The sequence below is a fragment of the Oncorhynchus kisutch genome, linkage group LG27 (assembly GCF_002021735.2).
Source record: "Oncorhynchus kisutch isolate 150728-3 linkage group LG27, Okis_V2, whole genome shotgun sequence".
Taxonomy (NCBI): Eukaryota; Metazoa; Chordata; class Actinopteri; order Salmoniformes; family Salmonidae; genus Oncorhynchus; species Oncorhynchus kisutch.
Window position 1 is genome coordinate 40,277,375 of NC_034200.2, and position 17,904 is coordinate 40,295,278.

Here is a 17,904-nt window from a genome sequence, read left to right on the forward strand (position 1 = left end):
AACACTGCTCTGACACAGACACACACACAGCTCAGGGAAGCCCTGTCACATGCATCAGCTATGCTAGACAGACACAGCTTCACAATAGATATCCTATTGAGTGAATGGATTGTAAAAATAAGATCAGCCTCCTCTGCTTACTACATGAGGGCCCGTGGTATTGTTCACAAGGCAGTCGGAATGGACTGGTACATGGAGTGGTAGATAGAGTTAGATTCAATTGTATCTAAAAGAGTTGGAATAATTCTAAGAAGGTCAGACAGCTAACCACACAAGGTCAGACAGCTAACCACACAAGGTCAGACAGCTAACCACACAAGGTCAGACAGCTAACCACACAAGGTCAGACAGCTAACCACACAAGGTCAGACAGCTAACCACGCAAGGTCAGACAGCTAACCACACAAGGTCAAACAGCTAACCACACAAGGTCAGACAGCTAACCACACAAGGTCAGACAGCTAACCACACAAGGTCAAACAGCTAACCACACAAGGTCAGACAGCTAACCACACAAGGTCAGACAGCTAACCACACAAGGTCAGACAGCTAACCACACAAGGTCAAACAGCTAACCACACAAGGTCAGACAGCTAACCACACAAGGTCAGACAGCTAACCACACAAGGTCAGACAGCTAACCACACAAGGTGGTAATAGGTTTAATGTATTTAGGTAAAATACAATGAATGTAGTTAGAGTAAGTGACATGTAAGTAGTTAGTATAGAGCTGAATGTTAGTGTAGAGCTGAAGGTTAGATGTTAGTCCAGAGCTGAAAGTTAGATGTTAGTGTAGACCTGTAGGTTAGTTGTTAGTCCAGAGCTGAAGGTTAGATGTCAGTGTAGAGCTGAAGGTTAGATGTCAGTCTAGAGCTAAAGGTTAGATGTCAGTGTAGAGCTGAAGGTTAGATGTCAGTCTAGAGCTGAAAGTTAGATGTCAGTGTAGAGTTGAAGGTTAGATGTCAGTCTAGAGCTGTAGGTTAGATGTTAGTGTAGACCTGTAGGTTAGTTGTTAGTCCAGAGCTGAAGGTTAGATGTCAGTGTAGAGCTGAAGGTTAGATGTCAGTCTAGAGCTGTAGGTTAGATGTTAGTCTAGAGCTGAAGTTTAGATGTTAGTCTAGAGCTGTAGGTTAGATGTTAGTGTAGACCTGTAGGTTAGATGTTAGTGTAGAGTTGAAGGTTAGATGTCAGTCTAGAGCTAAAGTTTAGATGTCAGTGTAGAGCTGAAGGTTAGATGTCAGTCTAGAGCTGAAAGTTAGATGTCAGTGTAGAGTTGAAGGTTAGATGTCAGTCTAGAGCTGAAGGTTAGATGTCAGTGTAGAGCTGAAGGTTAGATGTCAGTGTAGAGCTGAAGGTTAGATGTCAGTGTAGAGCTGAAGGTTAGATGTCAGTGTAGAGCTGAAGGTTAGATGTCAGTCTAGAGCTGAAGGTTAGATGTCAGTGTAGAGCTGAAGGTTAGATGTCAGTCTAGAGCTGTAGGTTAGATGTCAGTGTAGAGCTGAAGGTTAGATGTCAGTGTAGAGCTGAAGGTTAGATGTCAGTCTAGAGCTGAAGGTTAGATGTCAGTGTAGAGCTGAAGGTTAGATGTCAGTCTAGAGCTGAAGGTTAGATGTCAGTCTAGAGCTGTAGGTTAGATGTCAGTGTAGAGCTGAAGGTTAGATGTCAGTGTAGAGCTGAAGGTTAGATGTCAGTCTAGAGCTGAAGGTTAGATAAAGCTCTTCTAACATTGAATGTTTCTTTATGCATTAATGTTGAACGGTGACTGAGATGTTGTGATCTCTCTCTCTTACCCTCTCCATTTCCCCTCCTGTCTATTCCCCTCCCCATCTCGCCTCTCATCTTCTCCCCTTTCTCTCCCCCTCTCCCCTCTCCCCTCTCCCCACCCTCTCCATTTCCCCTCCCGTCTCTCCCCCTCCCCATCTCCATTTCCCCTCCCGTCTCTCCCCCTCCCCATCTCCCCTCTCATATTCTCCCCTTTCTCTCCCCCTCTCTCATCCTCTCCATTTCTCTCCCCCTCCCCTCTCCCCTCTCTCTGTCTCTCCCCACCGTCTCCATTTCTCTCCCCCTCCCCTCTTCCCTCTCTTTGTCTCTCCCCCTCTCCTTATCCTCTCCATGTCTCTCCCCCCTCTCCTCATCCTCTCCATTTCTCTCCCCCTCCCCTCTCTCTGTCTCTCTGTCTCTCCCCCCTCTCCCCACCCTCTCCATTTCTCTCTATTTCTCCCCCTCTCCATTTCTCTATATTTCTCCCCCTCTCCCTCTCCCCACCCTATCCATTTCTCTCCCCCCTTCCCCTCTCCCCACCCTCTCAATTTCTCTCTCATCCTCTCCCCCTCCCCTCCTCCTCTCAGCTGCCATACTGGTGACCCAGCTCACGACTCCGTACCTCCGCATCGTACCAGCGGCTGGTGACGACCAACTAACAGGTTAGATTCTCTGCTCATGTTTCCAGTAGAGGTTGTAACATGGACAGCTATAAGGGCTATGTCTATTTCTTCAGTTGTCTGTGTTTTGTTTGCGGTGTTTGTTGTGTTTGTTGTGTTTGTTGTGTTTGTTTGTTTGTTGTGTTTGTTTTGTTTGTTGTGTTTGTTGTGTTTGTGGTGTTTGTTTTGTTTGTTGTGTTTGTTGTGTTTGTTGTGTTTGTTGTGTTTGTGGTGTTTGTTGTGTTTGTTGTGTTTGTTGTGTTTGTGGTGAATAAAGTTACTCCAGTACACCTGTACCTATGATGAAGCATCCTCTCTGTGTTACATAAAATACCTGTTTTTTAATTTACAATCCTCATGTCATCTGTTGAAATTTGAGATTTTCCTACAGAAGTCAATCCCTTTCATTAAATATGTATAATATTATATCAATAATATAATATTTTTCCGTTTGGTATTTAGTGTCCGATGCTGTAGCTATGACAGGACTAAGCATTCTAAATACATTATCTCATGTGTTCTTCATCAGACACAGTAGATCTGTGTATCTTACCTGACATCCGACACCAATATCCCTAGACTGATACTAGAGGTGTAGGGGAGGGGGGGTAATACTAGCATCCTAAACAGGTCCGTTTGTGTGATGTAGTATTGTAGTATTGGTGTGGTTAAAAGACTCATGCAGTAAAATCTCTCTTTTGTTTCAGTTATTTGGCCGTAGAACTGCTACTGTGTGATTTCTTGAAACCTTAATTCAACCTCCATATGGGGATGAAATGGAAAATCGCCCCCCCCCCCCGCCTGTTTCAGCAGTAAACTGTGTTCTCTTCTATAGGGATTCAACAGTCCACTATATCAATATTCAACCGTTATCGATAACCTGTCTTCCCGAAAAAATTCAATAGAGTCAGTCTAACAGGACATGTTAGAGCAGATTGATTATAAATACATGTTCTACTGACTTACTGGCTGGCTGACTGACTGACTGACTGACTGACTGGCTGGCTGGCTGGCTGGCTGGTTGGCTGACTGGCTGGTTGGCTGACTGACTGGATGGCTGACTGCCTGGCTGACTGATTGGCTGGCTGGCTGGCTGGCTGGCTGACTGGTTGGCTGGCTGGCTGACTGATTGGCTGGCTGACTGGCTGGCTGACTGATTGGCTGGCTGGCTGGCTGACTGACTGGCTGACTGGCTGGCTGGCTGGCTGGCTGGCTGGCTGGCTGGCTGGGTGGCTGACTGGCTGGCTGCCTGACTGATTGGCTGGCTGACTGACTGGCTGGCTGACTGTAACACCAGGAGCCATTGAGACATTACACCTCATGTTTAGAAAGATAGATGTGTTTGTCTACTTGTTGTTGTTTATGTTGTTTGTTTGTTGATGTTGTTTGTTTGTTGTTGTTGTGTTGTCGTTAATATAGGAGCGGCCACCCATAAGCCTGATGCGGTAGAGCCAGAGAAACAGACTGACCATACAGTGAAGATAGCCGGAGTCATCGCTGGCATCCTCCTCTTCGTCATTATCTTCCTCGGAGTCGTCCTCCTCATGAAGAAAAGGTCAGCCATTTTGTATAAGTGCTACCTGTTGTGTTTTACCACTACGATGCCAATATGACACAGTCAGACAAACTGCCGAGAACTAACATTTAGTTTACACATTTTTCCATAAACACAATATGAGATAAATTTGGACATCTTGCTCGTTTCTATTTCTAGTCTCTAAGAACAAGACTTTTGTTGTTACTCCCGACAATACTCCCTATTCGGTTTTTTCGCCCTCTAAAGAGCAGAGGCAGCGTCGCTGTCGAATGTAAATAATTAATTTGATTATGTTGATACGCTACATTACGGCTGTTTATGGCTAAATGAGAAACAGTTTGCTATGAAAGATGAATGTCTCCAAGGCCCCATCATACAACAGGCATTAAACTAACCCCAACCCCATTCAATGACACTGGGTTGGAGATAGGAGGAAAAGGGAGAGGCCTATAGAAGGGAAGATAAAGAATAGGAGATAAGTAGGAAATAATGAGAGAGAGAGAGCCTAGAGAGAGAGAGAGAGCCTAGAGAGAGAGCCTAGAGAGAGAGCCTAGAGAGAGAGAGAGAGAGAGAGAGAGAGAGCCTAGAGAGAGAGCCTAGAGAGAGAGCCTAGAGAGAGAGCCTAGAGAGAGAGAGAGAGAGAGAGAGAGAGAGCCTAGAGAGAGAGAGAGCCTAGAGAGAGAGAGAGAGACTAGAGAGAGAGAGAGAGAGAGAGCCTAGAGAGAGCGAGAGAGAGAGAGCCTAGAGAGAGAGAGAAAGAGAGAGAGCCTAGAGAGAGAGAGAGAGAGAGAGAGAGAGAGCCTAGAGAGAGAGAGAGCCTAGAGAGAGAGAGAGAGACTAGAGAGAGAGAGAGCCTAGAGAGAGAGAGAGAGAGAGAGAGACTAGAGAGAGAGAGAAAGAGAGAGAGAGAGAGATATATATAATATGACATTTGTAATGTCTTTACTGTTTTGAAACTTCTGTATGTGTAATGTTTACTGTTAATTTTTGTTGTTTTTCACTTTATATATTCACTTTGTATGTTGTCTACCTCACTTGCTTTGGCAATGTTAACACATGTTTCCCATGCCAATAAAGCCCTTGAATTGAATTGAATTGAATCGAGAGAACCTAGAGAGAGAGAGAGCCTAGAGAGAGAGAGCCTAGAGAGAGAGAGAAAGAGAGAGAGAGAGAGAGACTAGAGAGAGATCAAATCCCCGAGCTGACAAGGTAAAAATCTGAACTAGGCAGTTAACCCATTGTTCCCCGTTAGGCCGTCATTGTAAATGCGAATTTGTTCTTAATTGACTTGACTAGTTAAGAAAAATAAGAAAAAAAGTGAAGCAAGGAGAGAGTTTTTCTATATATACTGGAGGAGGGCTTCAGGTACTATAGATACTATACAGGAGGAGGGCTTCAGGTACTATAGATACAATACAGGAGGAGGGCTTCAGGTACTATATATACTATACAGGAGGAGGGCTTCAGGTACTATAGATACTATACTGGAGGAGGGCTTCAGGTACTATAGATACTATACAGGAGGAGGGCTTCAGGTACTATAGATACTATACAGGAGGAGGGCTTCAGGTACTATAGATACTATACAGGAGGAGGGCTTCAGGTACTATAGATACTATACTGGAGGAGGGCTTCAGGTACTATAGATACTATACTGGAGGAGGGCTTCAGGTACTATAGATACTATACAGGAGGAGGGCTTCAGGTACTATATATACTATACAGGAGGAGGGCTTCAGGTACTATAGATACTATACAGGAGGAGGGCTTCAGGTACTATAGATACTATACAGGAGGAGGGCTTCAGGTACTATAGATACTATACAGGAGGAGGGCTTCAGGTACTATAGATACTATACTGGAGGAGGGCTTCAGGTACTATAGATACTATACAGGAGGAGGGCTTCAAGTACTATAGATACTATACAGGAGGAGGGCTTCAGGTACTATAGATACTATACAGGAGGAGGGCTTCAGGTACTATAGATACTATACAGGAGGAGGGCTTCAGGTACTATAGATACTATACAGGAGGAGGGCTTCAGGTACTATAGATACTATACTGGAGGAGGGCTTCAGGTACTATAGATACTATACAGGAGGAGGGCTTCAGGTACTATAGATACTATACAGGAGGAGGGCTTCAGGTACTATATATACTATACAGGAGGAGGGCTTCAGGTACTATAGATACTATACTGGAGGAGGGCTTCAGGTACTATAGATACTATACTGGAGGAGGGCTTCAGGTACTATAGATACTATACAGGAGGAGGGCTTCAGGTACTATATATACTATACAGGAGGAGGGCTTCAGGTACTATAGATACTATACTGGAGGAGGGCTTCAGGTACTATAGATACTATACTGGAGGAGGGCTTCAGGTACTATAGATACTATACAGGAGGAGGGCTTCAGGTACTATAGATAATATACAGGAGGAGGGCTTCAGGTACTATAGATACTATACTGGAGGAGGGCTTCAGGTACTATAGATACTATACAGGAGGAGGGCTTCTGTATACACCCAGGCCTGAAATCTCCTCAGTTTATTGACGTTTTATCTTGTCGTTGTTGTGTTGTCCATAATATAGGAGCGGCCATAAGCCTGACGCGGTATTTCTCTACATGAGTTGGGTGTGCTCTGAAGATTATGCCCCAAATGACACACTACTCCCTGTATAGGGCACTACTGATGGTCAACCGTAGTGCACTATATAGTGAATATGGTGACATTTGAGACGCAAACTAGTTTACTGTATTCAGTATCTGTACCGAATGGAATGCCGAGGCGGAAAACGCCTTGACAACGAGGGGGAGGGGGAGGGAAGGGGGGGGGGGGGACTACTTTATTGTCTGTACAATTCCAACCTAACTTTTAGATTGATGTCCGTGTACACGTTCTATATTTCTGTTCTACGATCATTTACCATTTCACATTGCTTGACAGTGTTTTTCGTTACGGTGGGAGTTAATAAAACAGTCGTGATATTTCATTGAAATGATTTTCTGTTTGCCTTGTTTAAATGAGAGAGAGAGACGGTCAGGGAGATGAATTCATTGTTATCCATTATGATCTCATTTAGAATCATTCTCTTAGAATTACAACCATGTTAAGAAATTCTAAGTTCTGATTTAGAACTAACCTCGGAGGTTACAATGTTAATTTCCCTTTCGTCTACAGACATCTATGGTGACAAAATGCAGGCCTCCAATATCCTGGCAGTGTTGTTAGTATTCCTTTAGCTGCGGTGAACACCGACAAATACCAAAACAGGAAAACATATAGCGTTTGTAATGAGATGGAAATGATTTGTGTACATGGATGTGTACATGGATGTGTACATGGATGTGTACATGGATGTGTACATGGATGTGTACATGGCAGAGGGATCATTCTGCAGCAGGTAGCCTAGTGGTTTGAACGAAAGGTCGCTGGTTTGAATCCCCGAGCCGATAAGGTTTTTTATTGTTTTCTGTGTCTGAATCGACTTAATTGGCTATTTTCGGTTTAATGGCCTTGGTGCCCTGGCTAATTGCCTCGGTTCCTTGGCAAAATTGGGCACACCCTTAAAACACCAAGTGGCCTTGCCACTAAAATCACAAAATTCTATACATATATCTACAACAGAGAGAACAAAAGCAGAACTCTGTTGTACTATCAGTGGATAGATACGAAGAGGCAGCATGCAGAAATATATGTGACGTGGCATCAGTGTTTAACACGTCTTATACAGAACGGCTTTCTTTGTGTAAATTAGCTACCTGGTTCCGAGTTCCCAACATGACCTGTAGTCCAAATGTATGAGCATATGTCTGTCTGTCTATCTGTCTGTCTGTCTGTCTGTCTGTCTGTCTGTCTGTCTGTCTGTCTGTCTGTCTGTCTGTCTGTCTGTCTGTCTGTCTGTCTGTCTGTCTGTCTGTCTGTCTGTCTGTCTGTCTGTCTGTCTGTCTGTCTGTCTGCCTGCCTGTCTGTCTGTCTGTCTGCCTGCCTGCCTGCCTGCCTGCCTGCCTGTCTGTCTGTCTGTATGTCTGTCTGTCTGCCTGCCTGCCTATCTATCTATCTATCTATCTATCTGTCTGTCTGTCTGTCTGTCTGTCTGTCTGTCTGCCTGCCTGTCTGTCTGCCTGTCTGCCTGTCTGTCTATCTCGACCAAGAGTCAGTGTACATAACAGCAAGCTACCACCTTGCTCCTCACTATAACTGTAGTCTACCTTAACGTTTCCCTTCTACATGCCTGTGTGTCTGTCTGCCTGCCTGTCTGTCTGTCTGCCTGCCTCTCTACCTGTCTGTCTGCCTGTCTGTCTGCCTGTCTGTCTGCCTGTCTATCTGCCTGTCTGTCTGTCTGTCCGTCCGTCCGTCTGTCTGTCTGTCTGTCTGTCCGTCCGTCTGCCTGCCTGTCTGTCTGTCTGCCTGCCTGTCTGCCTGTCTGCCTGCCTGCCTGTCTGCCTGTCTGTCTGTCTGCCTGTCTGCCTGTCTGCCTGTCTGCCTGTCTGTCTGTCTGTCTGTCTGTCTGCCTGTCTGTCTGCCTGTCTGCCTGTCTGCCTGTCTGTCTGTCTGCCTGTCTGCCTGCCACCCACCACATCTGTTTTTTGTCCATTTTATAAATTTTTTCTAACATTAATATATATTTACTTTTTCTTTCCTTCATTTCATGTTCCGTTCCTCCGTCCCGCCGTCCTCCACTGCTTATATCCAACCACCACCTCACCTAACCACGTACCACCTCATCTACCACGTACCACCTCACCTACCACGTACCACTGGGCAGAAGAACCTACCACTCCTACACTTACTATCTGTAAGTAAACACTTCAACGTAACAGTGTTGGTGCTTTTGCTTTACGACCGTTTATCATCGAGACCTCTCGTGCACGAGAGAGTCCTGGGTCCGTGCACGAGAGAGACCTGGGTCCGTGCACGAGAGAGACCTGGGTCCGTGCACGAGAGAGACCTGGGTCCGTGCACGAGAGAGACCTGGGTCCGTGCACGAAAGAGAACTGGGTCCGTGCACGAGAGAGACCTGGGTCCGTGCACGAGAGAGACCTGGGTCCGTGCACGAGAGAGACCTGGGTCCGTGCACGAGAGAGAACTGGGTCCGTGCACGAGAGACCATGACATTCTCATCTGTTTCATAGACCTGAGTCAGTGCACGAGAGAAACCATGACATTCTCATCTGTTTCACAGACCTGGGTTGAACTCTTTCTCGTTTGATTGAATATTCCCCTGTATAGTAAAAAGCGAATTGTCTCCAAAGCACCTCAGTATTTGCACGAGAAGAACCATGTCATTCCAATGTCTACCATGATTTAGTTTCTGACAGAGATTCTGAAGGACTCTTATATTTTCCCCTTGATGATCAGATTGTCACACTTTGACAATTGCTTATAAATGATTTATGAAGCATTTATAGTAAGGCATTATAAAGAGTACATCATGGAGATCTTATAGAGGCCTGAAGTCTCTAAAATAGACATCTATCATTCCCAGAACTGACTGGCCTGGTCAAACAAACTGAATGCTTGAAGTGAAACCGAATGTGAGCTATCACGAGGTCAGGATGGTTTCACTAGGACAGGTCCTGTGGTTCAGTAGGTAGAGCATGGGTCCTGTGTCTCAGTAGGTAGAGCATGGGTCATGTGTCTCAGTAGGTAGAGCATGGGTCCTGTGTCTCAGTAGGTAGAGCATGGGTCCTGTGTCTCAGTCGGTAGAGCATGGGTCCTGTGGTTCAGTAGGTAGAGCATTGGTCCTCTGTCTCAGTCGGTAGAGCATGGGTCCTCTGTCTCAGTCAGTAGAGCATGGGTCCTGTGGTTCAGTAGGTAGAGCATGGGTCCTCTGTCTTAGTAGGTAGAGCATGGGTCCTCTGTCTCAGTCAGTAGAGCATGGGTCCTCTGTCTCAGTCAGTAGAGCATGGGTCCTCTGTCTCAGTCGGTAGAGCATGGCTCCTCTGTCTCAATCGGTAGAGCATGGGTCCTCTGTCTCAGTAGGTAGAGCATGGGTCCTGTGGTTCAGTAGGTAGAGCATGGGTCCTCTGTCTCAGTAGGTAGAGCATGGGTCCTCTGTCTCAGTCGGTAGAGCATGGGTCCTGTGGTTCAGTAGGTAGAGCATGGGTCCTCTGTCTCAGTAGGTAGAGCATGGGTCCTCTGTCTCAGACGGTAGAGCATGGGTCCTCTTTCTCAGTCGGTAGAGCATGGGTCTTGTGGTTCAGTAGGTAGAGCATGGGTCCTCTGTCTCAATCGGTAGAGCATGGGTCCTCTGTCTCAGTCGGTAGAGCATGGGTCCTCTTTCTCAGTCGGTAGAGCATGGGTCTTGTGGTTCAGTAGGTAGAGCATGGGTCCTCTGTCTCAGTCGGTAGAGCATGGGTCCTCTGTCTCAATCGGTAGAGCATGGGTCCTCTGTCTCAATCGGTAGAGCATTGGTCCTCTGTCTCAGTAGGTAGAGCATGGGTCCTCTGTCTCAATCGGTAGAGCATGGGTCCTCTGCCTCAATCGGTAGAGCATGGGTCCTCTGTCTCAATCGGTAGAGCATGGGTCCTCTGTCTCAATCGGTAGAGCATGGGTCCTCTGTCTCAATCGGTAGAGCATGGGTCCTCTGTCTCAATCGGTAGAGCATGGGTCCTCTGTCTCAATCGGTAGAGCATGGCTCCTCTGTCTCAATCGGTAGAGCATGGGTCCTCTGTCTCAATCGGTAGAGCATGGGTCCTCTGTCTCAATCGGTAGAGCATGGGTCCTCTGTCTCAATCGGTAGAGCATGGGTCCTCTGTCTCAATCGGTAGAGCATGGGTCCTCTGTCTCAATCGGTAGAGCATGGGTCCTCTGTCTCAGTCGGTAGAGCATGGCTCCTCTGTCTCAATCGGTAGAGCATGGGTCCTCTGTCTCAATCGGTAGAGCATGGGTCCTCTGTCTCAATCGGTAGAGCATGGCTCCTCTGTCTCAATCGGTAGAGCATGGGTCCTCTGTCTCAATCGGTAGAGCATGGCGTTTGTTTATGATTTCCACTGGGGCAACCCATATGTAAAATGTGTTTTAAAAGTATGATCGTAAATTGCTTTAGGATAAATGTGGCTGCTAAACGGCATACGATAGACCCTGGATGAATCCACTCGGATACTTTCCACATGACCCAACGCAGGATCCTCTACCATAGAGAAGAGGGTAGGACTCCGTATATTTCCAAATCATTATCATCGTAGTCATGTGACTGCTTTCAAACTGCTGCACACAGATAGAGGGGTGTGTTCATAATGGCATCCTAATTACCCATGTGCCCTGGTCAAACGTAGTCCACTATATAGGGAATAGGGTGGTGTTTGGGATGCGGTCCATAGTCTATCAGGCTCTGTTATAGTGCTGCATGTTGTAGTGATAAGGACAGGACAGAGAGACGGATGGAGGGAGGGAGAGAGAGAAGGGGAGAGAGGAGGGTGGGAGACAACAGCCTCTTGCCGCTCATTTTCATTATGCTTAATGGTAGTCGTTTTACACAACAAACGAGGGTCAGAGACGCTCCCATGTGAAATGCATGAGGGGAACCAAGTCTCTCTCCCTCTCCATCTCCTCTCTATCTCTCACTCTCCATCTCTTCTCTATCTCTACCTCTCCATCACCTCTCTATCTCTCCCTCTCCATCACCACTCTATCTCTCCCTCCCCATCACCTCTCTCCCTCTCCATCACCTCTCTCCTTCTCCATCACCTCTCTATCTCTCCCTCTCCATCACCTCTCTATTTCTCCCTCTCCATCTCCCCTCTATCTCTCACTCTCCATCTCCTCTCTATCTCTCCATCTCCTCTCTATCTCTCACTCTCCATCTCCTCTCTATCTCTCACTCTCCATCACCTCTCTATCTCTCACTCTCCATCACCTCTCTCTCTCCCTCTCCATCACCTCTCAATCTCTCCCTCTCCATCACCACTCTATCTCTCCCTCTCCATCACCTCTCTATCTCTCCCTCTCCATCACCTCTCTATCTCTCCATCATCTCTCTATCTCTCCATCACCTCTCTATCTCTCCCTCTCCATCACCTCTCTATCTCTCCCTCTCCATCACCTCTCTCCTTCTCCATCACCTCTCTATCTCTCCATCACCTCTCTATCTCTCCCTCTCCCTCACCTCTCTATCTCTCCCTCTCCATCACCTCTCTATCTCTCCCTCTCCATCACCTCTCTCCCTCTCCATCACCTCTCTATCTCTCCCTCTCCATCACCTCTCTCCCTCTCCATCACCTAACTCCCTCTCCATCACCTCTCTATCTCTCCATCACCTCTCTCCCTCTCCATCACCTCTCTATCTCTCCCTCTCCATCACCTCTCTCTCTCTCCCTCTCCATCATCTCTCTCTCTCTCCCTCTCCATCACCTCTCTCCCTCTCCATCACCTCTCTATCTCTCCCTCTCCATCACCTCTCTATCTCTCCCTCTCCATCACCTCTATATATCTCCCTCTCCATCACCTCTCTATCTCTCCATCACCTCTCTCCCTCTCCATCACCTCTCTCTCTCTCTCTCTCTCTCTCTCTCTCTCTCTCTCTCTCTCTCTCCTTTGCTATCCCTCCCCCTCTCTTTGTCTCCATCGCCTCTCTCTCTCACCTCATTCTCTCCCTCTCCATCCTCTCTCCACCCGCTCCATCACCTCTCTCTCTCTCCCTCTCCATTCCCTCTCCACCTGCTCCATCACCTCTCTCTCTCTCTCTCTCTCTCCCTCTTTATCCCCTTTCTCTCCCTCTCCATCCTTTCTCTTATTCTCCATCGTCTCTCTCTCTCTCTATACCTTCCCCTCGTCCTCATTGTCAGTATTGTGTGTGTGTTTTAAGGATGCAGGTATATAAGGGATAACATTGAGGAGGATTACTTTAATGTATTACATGTCCTTATAAGTACACAGAGATGGATATATAGTAGGCCTACATTAACCCCTGATATGAATAACACAACCAGTACATTAACCTCTGATATGAAGACAGCCAGTACATTAACCCCTGATATGAAGACAGCCAGTACATTAACCCCTGATATGAAGACAGCCAGTACATTAACCCCTGATATGAAGACAGCCAGCACATTAACCCCTGATTTGAAGACAGCCAGTACATTAACCCCTGATATGAAGACATCCAGTACATTAACCCCTGATATGAAGACAGCCAGTACATTAACCCCTGATATGAAGACAGCCAGTACATTAACCCCTGATATGAAGACAGCCAGTACATTAACCCCTGATATGAAGACATCCAGTATATTAACCCCTGATATGAAGACAGCCAGCACATTAACCCCTGATATGAAGACAGCCAGTACATTAACCCCTGATATGAAGACATCCAGTACATTAACCCCTGATATGAAGACAGCCAGTACATTAACCCCTGATATGAAGACCGCCAGTACATTAACCCCTGATATGAAGACAGCCAGTACATTAACCCCTGATATGAAGACAGCCAGTACATTAACCCCTGATATGAAGACAGCCAGTACATTAACCCCTGATATGAAGACATCCAGTACATGAACCCCCGATATGAAGACAGCCAGTACATTAACCCCTGATATGAAGACATCCAGTACATTAACCCCTGATATGAAGAACACAGCCAGTACATTAACCCCTGATATGAATAACACAGCCAGTACATTAACCCCTGATATGAATAACACAGCCAGTACATTAACCCCTGATATGAATAACACAGCCAGTACATAAACCCCTGATATGAATAACACAGCCAGTACATTAACCCCTGATATGAATAACACAGCCAGTACATTAACCCCTGATATGAATAAGACAGCCAGTACATTAACCCCTGATATGAATAACACAGCCAGTACATTAACCCCAGATATGAATAACACAGCCAGTACATTAACCCCTGATATGAATAAGACAGCCAGTACATTAACCCCTGATATGAATAAGACAGCCGGTACATTAACCCCTGATATGAATAACACATCCAGTACATTAACCCCATGGTATGAATTACACAGCCAGTACATTAAACCCTGATATGAATAACACAGCCTGTACATTAACCCCTGATATGAATAACACAGCCAGTACATTAACCCCTGATATGAATAACACAGCCAGTACATTAACCCCTGATATGAAGACATCCAGTACATTGACCCCTGATATGAATAACACAGCCAGTACATTAACCCCTGATATGAATAACACAGCCAGTACATTAACCCCAGATATGAAGACAGCCAGTACATTAACCCCTGATATGAAGACAGTCAGTACATTAACCGATGATGGGAATAAGACAGCCAGTACATTAACCCCTGATATGAATAACACAGCCAGTACATTAACCCCTGACATGAAGACAGCCAGTACATTAACCCCTGACATGAGACAGCCAGTACATTAACCCCTGATATGAAGACAGCCAGTACATTAACCGATGATGGGAATAAGACAGCCAGTACATTAACCCCTGATGGGAATAACACAGCAGGTACATTAACCCCTGATATGAAGACAGCCAGTACATTAACCCCTGATATGAATAACACAGCCAGTACAGTAACCCCTGATATGAATAACACAGCCAGTACATTAACCCCTGATATGAATAACACAGCCAGTACATTAACCCCTGATATGAATAACACAGCCAGTACATTAACCCCTGATATGAATAACACAGCCAGCACATTAACCCCTGATATGAATAACACAGCCAGTACATTAACCCCCGATATGAAGACATCCAGTACATTAACCCCTGATATGAATAACACAGCCAGTACATTAACCACTGATATGAAGACAGCCAGTACATTAACCCCTGATATGAATAACACAGCCAGTACATTAACCCCTGATATGGAGACAGCCAGTACATTAACCCCTGATATGAATAACACAGCCAGTACATTAACCCCTGATATGAATAACACAGCCAGTACATTAACCCCTGATATGAATAACACAGACAGTACATTAACCCCAGATATGAAGACAGCCAGTACCTTAACCCCTGATATGAAGACAGCCAGTACATTAACCGATGATGGGAATAAGACAGCCAGTACATTAACCCCCGATATGAAGACAGCCAGTACATTAACCCCTGATGGGAATAAGACAGCCAGTACATTAACCCATGATATGAATAACACAGCCAGTACATTAACCCCGGATATGAAGACAGCCAGTACATTAACCCCTGATATGAAGACAGCCAGTACATTAACCCCTGATATGAAGACAGCCAGTACATTAACCCCTGATATGAAGACAGCCAGTACATTGACCCCTGATATGAAGACAGCCAGTACATTAACCCCTGATATGAATAACACAGCCAGTACATTAACCGCTATCGAGAATTAATGAGTTATATGTTTGGCACTATGAATCATTGAAGATCTGAAGACATGCTTTAAGGCTTCTGTTCCGTTCTGAGACGTGAGGCTGTGTGTGTGTGTGTTTGTGTGTGTGTACTGTTAGTGTTGTCATTACATCAAGAGCAAGAGACAGAGGTTAAGCCCCTCCCTATAGTTTTGATTTGATTTGATCCCTCTCACCCAGCTATCACCCTGCTGTCAATGGAGCCCAACCCCTCTCACCCTGCTATCTCCCTGCCTGTCATTGGAATCCAATACGGGCAACAAGACCATTTACCCCCCAAGGACGCACAGCCTCACTACGCCAATATACTGACAATTAGGAAGAGGAGAACGATAGAGGGCGGAGGGAGAAAAGGAGAGAGGGGGAGGGAGAGAGAGAGAGGGAAAGATACAGAGAGGAAGAGGAGACAAGAGAGAGAGGTGATGATGAGGGGGAAAGAGAGGGGATGAAGAGGGGAGAGAAAGGGAGAGAGAGATGGGATGAAGAGGGGAGAGAGAGGGGATGAAGAGGGAGAGAGAGAGGGGATGAAGAGGGAGAGAGAGAGAGGTGAGAGATGATGATGGAGAGAGAGAGAGGAGAGGGAGAGAGAGAGAGGTGATGGAGAGGGAGAGAGAGAGAGAGAGAGAGAGAGGGGGGATGGAGAGGGAGAGAGAGCGGTGATGGAGAGGGAGAGAGAGAGGGGATGGAGAGGGAGAGAGGTGATGGAGAGGGAGAGATAGAGAGAGAGAGGGGATGGAGCGGGAGAGAGAGAGGTGATGGAGAGGGAGAGATAGAGAGGTGATGGAGAGGGAGAGAGGTGATGGAGAGGGAGAGATAGAGAGGTGATGGAGAGGGAGAGATAGAGAGGGGATGAGAGGGAGAGATAGAGAGGGGATGAGAGGGAGAGATAGAGAGGTGATGGAGAGGGAGAGATAGAGAGGTGATGGAGAGGGAGAGATAGAGAGGTGATGGAGAGGGAGAGATAGAGAGGTGATGGAGAGGGAGAGATAGAGAGGGGATGGAGAGGGAGAGAGACTTGGTTCCCCTCATGCATTTCACATGGGAGCGTCTCTGACCCTCGTTTGTTGTGTAAAACGACTAGCATTAAGCATAATGAAAATGAGCGGCAAGAGGCTGTTGTCTCCTCTCTCCCCTTCTCTCTCTCCCTCCCTCCACCCGTCTCTCTGTCCTGTCCTTATCACTACAGCAGGCAGCACTATAACAGAGCCTGTTAGACTATGGACCGAGTCCCAAATGCCACCCTATTCCCTATGGGCACTGGTCAACAAATGGTGCACTACAAAGTGAGTTTAGTGCCATTTGGGAAGCATAGCGTTTAGCAGAATGTGCTGAGTGCACTAGCACCTTCATTAAAACCTACAAGGCTACCTGAACGTTGAGCAAGAATCATATTAATTGGTACAAGACCGTGTACGTGTTTTTTTTCTGACAATCTCTGCATTCTGATGAGAGAGGGGGGAGGAGAGCAGAGGAGAGGAGAGGAGAGGAGAAGAGAAGAGAAGAGAAGAGAAGAGAAGAGAAGAGAAGAGAAGAGAAGAGAAGAGAAGAGAAGAGAAGAGAAGAGAAGAGAAGAGAAGAGAAGAGAAGAGAAGAGAGGAGGGGGGCGGTGAGGGGAACAATGGAAAGGGATGGTACTAAGAGCTAGAACAATGGAAAGGGATGGTACTAAGAGCTAGAACAATGGAAAGGGATGGTACTAAGAGCTGTATTCAGATTGAGTAGATGTAGAGAATGATCTGATTATAGTATCTTCTATAGAGAATGGTCTGATTATAGTATCTTCTATAGAGAATGGTCTGATTATAGTATCTTCTATAGAGAATGGTCTGATTATAGTATATTCTGTAGAGAATGGTCTGATTATAGTATATTCTATAGAGAATGATCTGATTATAGTATCTTCTATAGAGAATGATCTGATTATAGTATCTTCTATAGAGAATGGTCTGATTATAGTATCTTCTATAGAGAATGATCTGATTATAGTATCTTCTATAGAGAATGATCTGATTATAGTATCTTCTATAGAGAATGGTCTGATTATAGTATCTTCTATAGAGAATGGTCTGATTATAGTCTCTTTTATATATAACTCTCTTATTATAGAAATTGTACAATGTTCACACGTGATATTATATGATGATTTCAGTTTGAGATATTGGGGGGTTGGATACATGTTCCGTTCGACGTTATGAAGAAGCCGTTGTTTATAAAGGTGACATGTTGATCTGAGCTTCTGGAAAACCAGGTCCATCTTTTGGCTGTTTTATTTGACCAGGTAAGTTGGCTGGGAACACATCCCCATTCACAGCAACGACCTGGGGAACAGTTACAAGGGGAGAGGAATGAGCCAATTGGATGTGTGGGATGATTAGGTGGCCATGATGCTCAGATTGGGAATTTAGCCAGGACACCAGGGGTTAACAACACTACTCTTACGATAAGTGCCGTGGGATCTTTAGTGACCACAGATAATCGCGACTGTCAGAGTCTAGGTAATGTGGGTAAGGCGGAGTCAGACTCAGGACACAGAGATGAGTAACAATAGTAACTTTACTCAAAAATAATCTTCCAA

At 45.9% G+C, this 17,904-nt stretch overlaps 1 protein-coding gene across 1 annotated transcript in view; it reads left to right on the top strand.

Moving 5' to 3' along the window:
* The window catches only part of LOC109884403 (receptor-type tyrosine-protein phosphatase mu), a 505,693-nt gene that overhangs the window by 318,109 nt on the left and 169,680 nt on the right, over positions 1-17,904 (top strand). The window contains exons 15-17 of the mRNA XM_031806763.1: positions 2,349-2,423; positions 3,840-3,975; positions 8,731-8,760. Coding sequence (XP_031662623.1) covers positions 2,349-2,423; positions 3,840-3,975; positions 8,731-8,760 — 241 coding nt within the window. The remainder of the gene's footprint in view (positions 1-2,348; positions 2,424-3,839; positions 3,976-8,730; positions 8,761-17,904) is intronic.